The 9,817-nt window shown below is 43.0% G+C and overlaps 1 protein-coding gene across 1 annotated transcript; it reads right to left on the bottom strand.

Moving 5' to 3' along the window:
* Nucleotides 1-771: 771 nt before the first annotated feature.
* Nucleotides 772-9,236, bottom strand: LOC311141253 (carnitine O-acetyltransferase-like). Its single transcript, XM_084176516.1, has 14 exons — nt 9,017-9,236; nt 7,776-8,054; nt 7,303-7,421; nt 6,080-6,133; nt 5,288-5,453; nt 4,959-5,133; nt 4,309-4,487; nt 4,092-4,192; nt 2,824-2,943; nt 2,607-2,729; nt 2,360-2,495; nt 2,198-2,260; nt 1,932-2,069; nt 772-1,712 (listed from the first exon to the last, which is right to left on the bottom strand). The coding sequence occupies exons 1-14, from the start codon at nt 9,041-9,043 to the stop codon at nt 1,497-1,499; spliced, it is 1,896 nt and encodes a 631-aa protein (XP_084032642.1). The 5' UTR covers nt 9,044-9,236; the 3' UTR covers nt 772-1,496.
* Nucleotides 9,237-9,817: the final 581 nt, after the last annotated feature.

Below are 9,817 nucleotides of genomic sequence, written 5' to 3'. Positions count from 1 at the left end.
GGACTTTCAGCATGACAATGATCCCAAACACACCGCCCGGGCAACGAAGGAGTGGCTTCGTAAGAAGCATTTCAAGGTCCTGGAGTGGCCTAGCCAGTCTCCAGATCTCAACCCCATAGAAAATCTTTGGAGGGAGTTGAAAGTCTGTGTTGCCCAGCGACAGCCCCAAAACATCACTGCTCTAGAGGAGATCTGCATGGAGGAATGGGCCAAAATACCAGCAAAAGTGTGTGAAAACCTTGTGAAGACTTACAGAAACGTTTGACCTGTGTCATTGCCAACAAAGGGTATATAACAAAGTATTGAGAAACTTTTGTTATTGACCAAATACTTATTTTCCACCATAATTTGCAAATAAATTCATTAAAAATCCTACAATGTGATTTTCTGGATTTTTTTTCTCATTTTGTCTGTCATAGTTCACGTGTACCTATGATGAAAATTACAGGCCTCTCTCATCTTTTTAAGTGGGAGAACTTGCACAATTGGTGGCTGACTAAATACTTTTTTCCCCACTGTATGCCATTGTAAATAACATGATGTCTCCAATCCCATCTCCATTAGACACGAGATGTAGACATCTTGAAGACCAACGTGTTCAAGGGTAAACAGCTTTTTCACTGGCGCTCAGCTGGAAACATGGCAGAGTTAGAATTCCTGCATAGCAAGGGGAACTTCTGAGCGAAATACTCATTTGTGGACCCTTGATCTGTGGCTCGCCTTTCTATTATAAAGTATTTAATGAAACAGGAATTTAGGCAGTTACTGGAGGACAGTTTTTCCTTAATTTAATCATTATTGTCAGGTTTTGTAACATAAAAATAAATACTCAAAGTGTAAATGATTATCATTACAGCAGTCTTTTGTTTAGTTTTTTTAGTTGTATAGAAAACATTTACCAATGTGAATCACAGCAGAACCACTCAGCAAGTCAATATTATGGCACGTCTGGTATAGTATGGCACACAATTTCATTACTTAAATAACTTAACTGTTTGAACTGATTATTTTTTAAATATGAAATAGCAAATATGTAGGTAAACAAACTGAATAAACACATGTAGAATCCACCAGAATAACATTTAAGACAGCATCAACATGTGTAGACTTAAAACATAAAATAATGTTTAAACATAATATAGTCATCATGATCTGGTATGGATCTTTCTTTAACATAAGGTGCTTACTATCTGGAAATGGACAAACCCATATCATTAAACATGAAATGTATAACTTTCCATCAGTCATTCTCACTTTTCACTGAAGTACACGTATAGTCTTCTGGGTATAAAAGGACTTTCCTTCTCACACTCATATCAAGTCTACCTGAAAGGCCCAAAAGCTTTCCAAGGCCCACCTAACTCAGTGCAAAGTGCTCCTCCTCTTTCCATGTTACACCACTAGATATACCAGGGTGGCTTTAGTTTCTCCCACTACCTCCAGCACAGGTTCAGTCCCACACAGCCCTACAGAGGAGCCATGTCCCCTGTGGGGCCTCACTGCTTGGCCTTAGCTGTCTCCTCCAGCAAAGACCTCATGTTTCTCAGAGCCTTCTTCACAGCCCGGCCAAAGTTGGCAGCATGTGTCTCTTCACAGCTGTTGAAGGCTGTAATGGCAATGTTGATGTGGTCTGCCATGGGGTTGTAACATACTCCATAGCCATCCGGCACCATTGGACCGAAGCACATCACACAGTCTGTCTTAGCACCAGCCTGAAGAAGAGACAGTGAACAATTACCTTTCATGCATTAGCATTTACAAATGTGGTCCAAACCTTATTGTCTAATAAACTAAAATTTGTACCAAACCTTACATTGTACATATAAGTACTATGTTCTTAATCATGTTGCCACTGGCTACAGGTCTGCAACTTGTCTTCTTATATGTTGCATTTTGGGATGCTTAATATCTCACGTAAACAGCTTGCATACCTGGCTGGTGGAGAGATTGAAATGTTCAGCCACAGCATAGGCTGTATCCATGAATATCTCTGGCATGGACGTCAATTCTTCAATCGCCTGCAACTTCAGGCCAAGGAGATGTCTGTCTATGGCCTGGCCATGAATTGCCTGCTCAGTAATGGACATACATAAAAGCACAAAATAAAAATGTACATTGCAGTGAGTGGGGACAAGCATGGATTATTACAGTAAATGTAGATTTCCATCAAAAACTGATGCAGAGTTCCAGTCCTCACCATATGAGTGGATTCTCTGTGGGCTTGGCATGCCTTGTCCAATAGAGACACCTTCTCTGTGTTCTGTCAACATATAGGAAAAACATACATCATTGCAGTACAGTAACAGTCAGTGGTTAATGTCTATTTACTGTCAACATCCAGGTTTCATAGTTGACTCACCGGTTTAGCTGGGTCCTCCATCGCCTGGACAAATTTGAGCGACTCGTTGGAGCAGGAGCGGATGGTGTCTGTTCGACCAAGTGCAAACATACGCAAGGACGCACTCTCATAGGTGGAACAGCACATCTTATACATTCTGAAACATGAAAGAGCAGTAAGTCTCAAATGTGTCAAAGTGACAGGTTAAGATAACCCAACTGCTGTTTCAGATGCTGTTTTGTTAGAGTAAAAATTTAATGAAACCCACCTGAAGTAGGCAAGCTGTAGAGCCATTTGTATAAAAGCATCTGGACTCAACTTGTGCGCCCTTGGAACATTTCTCCCATAGTCAGAAAAGAAGACCACGTTCACATCCAAGTCATGTGACATTCTGGGGAATAAAAGAGTCAGCCAAAGAGTGAGAAACACTTCAAAGACACGTTTGAATAGAAACTGCTAGGAAAACTGAAACAGACTGTACATACATGTTCATATTCTGCTTGGCCGACTCAATATCCTTCTTCACCTCAGGTGTGATGTTGAAACGCAGTTTGGGAGGCATGGGCAGAGGGGTCATGGGAGTGCGTACTACCTCCATCCTCCTCCTGTTTAAACAACACAAAACATTACACCTCAAAGGGCCAATCAGCAGTTGAAACAATAACAAAGCCCCGACACTGTTTCGGTAAAATGCTGAGGGATGGGGCTGGAGAAATGTAACCACTCAAATTCATAGACAGAGCTATGGATGCAAGGACTGACCATCCATGATGGTAGTTTTAACCATGTTTTGAGGCTAAACAGTGTTTGTTTCCCTTTACTTTGTTTACAAACATTGGACCAAAACATGCTAATATTATGGGTTGATGTGGTACGACAGTTAAACTAAGCTCATGAGGCATTTATAAGTTATATTCTTCAAGAATCAATGGGTATAAAAATGGATGTAGCAACTGCTGATTGCCTCTTTTAAGAGAAGCAGGGTAACATTCAGTAGGCCAGGGTCATGGTCACAGCCTGGTCAAGGTCAGTAGGCCAGGGTCATGGTCAGTAGGCCAGGGTCATGGTCACAGCCTGGTCATGGTCAGTAGGCCAGGGTCATGGTCACAGCCTGGTCATGGTCAGTAGGCCAGGGTCATGGTCACAGCCTGGTCAAGGTCAGTAGGCCAGGGTCATGGTCACAGCCTGGTCAAGGTCAGTAGGCCAGGGTCATGGTCACAGCCTGGTCATGGTCAGTAGGCCAGGGTCATGGTCACAGCCTGGTCAAGGTCAGTAGGCCAGGGTCATGGTCAGTAGGCCAGGGTCATGGTCACAGCCTGGTCATGGTCAGTAGGCCAGGGTCATGGTCACAGCCTGGTCATGGTCAGTAGGCCAGGGTCATGGTCAGTAGGCCAGGGTCATGGTCAGTAGGCCAGGGTCATGGTCACAGCCTGGTCATGGTCAGTAGGCCAGGGTCATGGTCACAGCCTGGTCATGGTCAGTAGGCCAGGGTCATGGTCACAGCCTGGTCATGGTCAGTAGGCTCCAAATGATAGTTAACCAAGTTTTTTAAAAGATGAGGCACTATCTGAACTTGACAATAGGAAATCTTCAAAATGCTTGCTATGCTCAGGCATAATGCACCTGATCCGGTTGGAAAAATAGCCATTGCAACCAGCAATCTGTGCCGAAGTTCTTCTCTAGAGTACACAGTGACCATAGAAATATTGTGTACCATTAATCAATGAATGAAATATATCCTGTAATGCCTTACATGTACTCAACCACATGATCCACCAAGAAGACAATGGGTGGGCCTTCAGCTGGGGCATGCTCATACACCAGACCACAGGTACCATCTTCACCCACAATAAACTGGGGATTAAATAACAAACGTTATAAAAATTGCAAGAGGCTTGTGATAAAAAATATGAAGTACAATATCTGGGAGGATGCAACCTTTGTTCTATAGCTCTAGTCTCAGAGCTCACCTGTAACGTCTTATCAAACCAGCGGTTGCCACTGTTCCAGCGACTCCCTCCACCATGCAGCATCTGGGCAGCGACACGACTCTGGTACCGCTGCTCAGACATCTGTGGCATGGGGGCATCTAGACACACTGTGAATATGCTTTTCTGGATAGCACGGACAGACTCCTTATTTGTCTTGTCTAGGGAAAGAAACGCTACAATAAGCAACCCAACAAGGACCTAGAGGAAATCATAGACCAATTGCTCTAAAACAGTGTGTCCAAAGTGATAGGTTGTTCCATTTACATTTACATTTTACATTTTAGTCATTTAGCAGACGCTCTTATCCAGAGCGACTTACAGTAAGTGAGTGCATACATTATTCTTTTTTTCATACCCCCTGTGGGAATCAAACCCACAACCCTGGCGTTGCAAACGCCATGCTCTATCAACTGAGCTACATCCCTGCCGGCCATTCCCTCCCCTACCCTGGACGACGCTGGGCCAATTGCGCGCCGCCCCATGGGTCTCCCGGTCACGGCCGGCTACGACAGAGTTACTCTTACGTCATGGCTCAAGAATGGGTTAGGATTTTGTTTATTTGGTGGGTCACCCTATATGCTCCTCTGAGCCCTCACTGTCATAGTGATGTCCCCCCTCCATGGCCGTACCCTTGATGAGGTTGTTGTAGGCCTTGCCCCAGGTGTTGCGGTGCTGGGAGGTCAGAATGCCGATAGGCTCCTTGTTGCTCTGCAGGGACGAGTTCCAGACCTTCTCCAGTTGCATGTAGATCTGGTCCACAGTCAGTGGGGAGCCATCGCTGTTATACACATCCAGGACAAAGAACTAAGGCGAGAGGGAGAAGGCTAATCAGCATTTGAGATCTGGTTAAGTGGGTTACAGACAATAAACTAACAATGCAACAACGTGATTGATTTCCTCTCTGTGTTGTAGCAACATAAAGCAGCATCAAAAAGACCAAAACAAAGTTCTAGTGTACCTGGAAGTTATGGACCACAGTGATGTGATTAGGGGCCACTTTCCCGATAGCGTGGTTGACCACAGTGTCTCTCTTTGGTCCAGGGATACGACAGGAGGACAGGATCTGGTAGTACTGGTCCATACACAGAGGCTTCCCACCCAAATACTCAATAGGCAAGGTCTCACTGTGACACAGAGTTAGAGTCAGCCAGGGTGACGAACACGTTAGATGTACAGGTTACTGACAAAATAAAGGAAACACCGACATAAGGTGTCTTAATAGGCTGTTGTGCCACCACGAGCCAGAAAAGCTTAAATGCACCTTGGCATAGATTCTACAAGTGTCTGAAACTCTATTGGAGGGATGCGACACCATTCTTCCACGACAAATTCCATCATTTGGTGTTTTGTTGATGGTAGTGGAAAACGCTGTCTCAGGCACCGCTCCAGAATCTCCCGTAAGTGTTCAATTGGGAGATCTGGTGACTGAGATGGCCATGGCAAATGACTTACATAGTTTTCATGCTCATCAAACCATTAAGTGACCACTTGTGCCCTGTGGATGGCGGCATTGTCATCCTATGGGGGCGTAGCCATGGTAGCTAAAATAATGGCCTTCCCTGCATTTTTATACATGACCCTAAGCATGATGGGATGTTAATTGCTTAATTAACTCAGGAATCACATCTGTGTGAAAGCACCTGCTTTCAATATACTTTGTATCCCTCATTTACTCAAGAGTTTCCATCATTTTGGCAGTTACCTGTATATCATTAAAATAGATAGTATTTTCTATATCAATATTACTAACCTGTCAATCATTTTTTTGAAGTCCAAAACCCCTGCAATCAATTTTGCAGCAAACCTGAGCAGAAAACATTGTTGAATTAATTAATAATGATACCATATATGGTATTTCTTCATCCAACTGACATTCAGCCTTTCAGTGCTCCCCCATCTCATGTTCTATTCACATAATCTACCCTAATTTGCTTCAGGGGCGCCGTACTACTGCTATGGCTGACCTTGTAAAACAACACATTTCACTGCACCTATCCGGTGCATGTCAAAATAAACAATTATTATTATTTTATCTCCAACCAGACTTGCTTACGTCAGACTCAGGACCATGATTATTATTATAACAAACATCTGTCTATTTTGATTCTATATTTCTGCATTTAGTGAACTGTCTGTGTCACTCTAGTCTAGTGTCTAAGATGGTGTAATAATAATAATATGCCATTTAGCAGACGCTTTTATCCAAAGCGACTTACAGTCATGCGTGCATACATCTTTTTTTTTAATGTTGTGTATGGATGGTCCCGGGGATCGAACCCACTACCCTGGCGTTACAAGCGCCGTGCTCTACCAGCTGAGCTACAGAGGACCACTGTACAGTACAGTATATTGTTGAATCATTGGCTTTTCATATGAGCATTGGAGTCTGTATCCTCTTCTAGCCTACTGTAGACGTTTGGCACTGTCCGTAATGTCGAAGCAGTACCACATACCGGCAAATGTTTACGTGAATGGTTCAGCTGAAGACAACTCAACGGCTGCCCACTCTTACGCTCATGTGTGCATGCTCTCTCTCATAGTACATTCGCTGACACGTTATGCTCAATAAAAAGCCACGTAAGCCCACAATGTTGACTGTGTACACCATTGGTCACTGTGGTCCAAAAAAGCTGAGCAATGCTTTGAACAGCCAATGTGCCTAAAATAGCCAGCACGAAGGGGAAGTCTGTCTAAAGGTCAGTATGAAACTCAAGCCTATTCTCGAGTTCACAAGAGCTATGGTGTAATACAACACTAAAGTCAATCACTTTCTACTAACTTGCTTTTTAAGAAGCAGTAGGCCTATAAACATGTGCTTTTCATTTATGTGTGGGGCAGCCATAAAGACTTTTCAGTGATGGCGGGAGGGCTGATGGAGGGAGGGCATCTAAACTGTCTTGTCACAATGGCTGGTTTCAGTCTCTAGGCCTACAGTACAGTGGTCTCAGACACGCATGGTTCCTTGTTGCTCACCTCATTTGTCCTTGGCGATCTTGGAAGGTCATGCGGGGCAGGACCACCCCAGGGCTGGAATAGACTGCCACAGGCATCCGGGAATCCAGATAGGCTGACTGCATCCACCACTCTGTGAGCTGCATAAACAGCAATGACAATACTATAGTCCAGCAAGTATCAGATCATTTTCTCCTAAACACATTCACAGGTTATGACATATGCAAGGAAGTAAACCTATGGGTAAATGTTAAATGTAATCTTGAAATGTGGGGGAAATGGATGGAATAAACATTACATTTAAGTAATTGCATAATGGATGTAATACAGGTATCTTTTCCTGCCAATCAACACGGATATTTTGTTTTATGCTGCCTGTATCCCTCTAAGGACTTATTCTATTCTTCTTTCAACCTCTATGGGCCATGCGCTGCCCTACTACATAACCCTCTTCTTTATGTGACCTTCTCTGTTCAACTACAGTATGTACCCACCCAGTTTTCTTTGTTGCTGGCTCTGCGCTCCAGGCTTCTCTGCAACCTGTCCCCCACCCCACCAGGAATGAGGAACTCCTTGACCAGCTTGCGTGTGTGATCCAGCTCCTCCTCACTGAGCAGGGGCTCCAGCATCAACAGGTAGCGCTCAAATGTCTGCCTCAGTGGAGGCACTGGCAGCTTGGGCAAATTGTCCTGGTGGTGCGAAGACCTCTCTGGGAGGATGGTCACTGACGCCGGCTTGACCAGGTGACATGGCTTCACCAAGCCTGACCTTAGCTTTAAAAAAAATTAACTGTCTTTGTATTTCGAATAAATTATTTGTTTTGCATTCAATATGACATAATTAAATACCATACATATCTAGGTCGATATTGTGTGTCTTAAAGTATCTAAAATATTAATATCCATAGTTGATAATCCCATTGGCTTATAAAATACATCAGCAATGTTGGTTGACAACCACAGAGCTGATGTATAGGCCTATATCAGCCAGCAACTGTCAACACCATAACACAGAGGGCCATTACAACAGAAACCATAACATAATAAAACAGACAAAACTGTGATTAACAAAGCGATTAACAAAGTGATTAACATGTATTTACATTAGTTTCAATGTAAAAAGGAGTGATCAACATAATCCTATTGCATGAATCCAAAAACCGTTTGAAAGAATAGATTGCTAGAACACTGTATGATCTAATTTCATGACAGAAATTTGGAACAAAACAAATCTATCAAGTTTAGTAGGTTGATAGACTATTTGTTTGGACTGTACTTGGCTGTCAAGTTTCCTGACAGCTTTTTAAAGTTAGAATATAAATAGCCAGTTCTGCTACAGTGCGTGAACCCTTGCAATGAAAATGCAAACAAACACCACATCTAAAAAGCAATCTGTAGGCTATTACAAATTGTATGATAGTTTAACCCACTGTTGTATCTTAATCTGATATAGACATGAACCTTGAAACCTTGAAACTGACGGTTATCCATGTTGTAACCTAATATAGAGGCTCTAGTGGTAGTTACAATGGGGTAAATACAGTAAATGCAAATTTGATATGATTTTCGTGGTGACATGCAGAGTGGCATGATTTGACATTTTAGGCTACAATAATAACAGTAGCCTAACCTGGTGCCCCACCCTCATTTACAGCAGTAATAGTGAACGCACTGTTCTTAGTTATGGGCGCACAACTGCGCATTCATGAACTAGGCTATAAAAACGTTTGACTCACCACGGCTCTCACAAGAAGACCCAGCATTTTTTCATAGAAATGGCTACGCAAGGCTTTGCTTGTTGTCAATTTAAAAAAACACCTCGAGCTGTCATTTCATGCCTCAAGGACGTAGCCTACGTATGAAGTTTGTTACTTAGAAATGTCGGTGTTCTACGCCCCCCTCCGGACATGATCCAAAACCATATAACCTATGGCTGTTGCAAAACGTTTCGTCTGCAACAGAAACAGTTTACTCCAAACGGAAAACTCAAACGAGAGTTTCTATTGGACAAATTCAAGTAGGTTCCTCCCCGTTTCGTTCCGTTTGCTTCCGTTTGGTTCTTAAACAATAAACGGTTTCCGTAATGAATATACCCCTGGAGAGGGCTAAATTGTCGCCTATATTCAATCGGTCCTCGCTATCTGGGAACCTTGGGACGTCCGTACCCCATTGAAGGAGAAGGCACAGATAAATGTATAAATGTGAAGCATCCGGTTGGCGTTTCAACTCACTACCAAATATGGTGGCCGGCAGTGGGAGAAGATGGAGCGAGATGGATTTTGGCCGACATTCTGCAAATGTTCTCATCGATTAAACATTTAATCTCCATACAGTTTTCTGTTTCCAAAATTAAAATATATATTTTTTGAACAGGGTGTACTGCGTTTTATAGACTTTACCCTTTCTAAAAATGGCGTTATTGAGAAGGAGTGCAAGGGCGAAATGAGTTATTGCACACACGAATTTAACGGAGTAGACGTTCCCTAACGGAAATATGCAAATAAATGCTAGAACTCGCCAATAGATCTCACTAGCTC

The sequence above is a fragment of the Coregonus lavaretus genome, assembly GCF_964263955.1.
Source record: "Coregonus lavaretus genome assembly, chromosome: 14".
NCBI lineage: Eukaryota > Metazoa > Chordata > Actinopteri > Salmoniformes > Salmonidae > Coregonus > Coregonus lavaretus.
Note: the sequence above shows the minus strand (reverse complement) of the source record. Positions and strands in the feature narration are given on the sequence as shown.

What these genes read in the sequence shown, in the direction of transcription:
- LOC311141253 (XM_084176516.1), bottom strand. Translation starts at nt 9,043, where the DNA reads ATGCTGGGTCTTCTTGTGAGAGCCGTG. An exon ending in CTGTGGTCCATAACTTCCAG is followed by an intron (nt 5,134 to 5,287) that starts GTACACTAGAAC and finishes CTCTCGCCTTAG; the next exon opens with TTCTTTGTCCTGGATGTGTA. An exon ending in GATCATGTGGTTGAGTACAT is followed by an intron (nt 2,944 to 4,091) that starts GTAAGGCATTAC and finishes TTGTTTAAACAG; the next exon opens with GAGGAGGATGGAGGTAGTAC.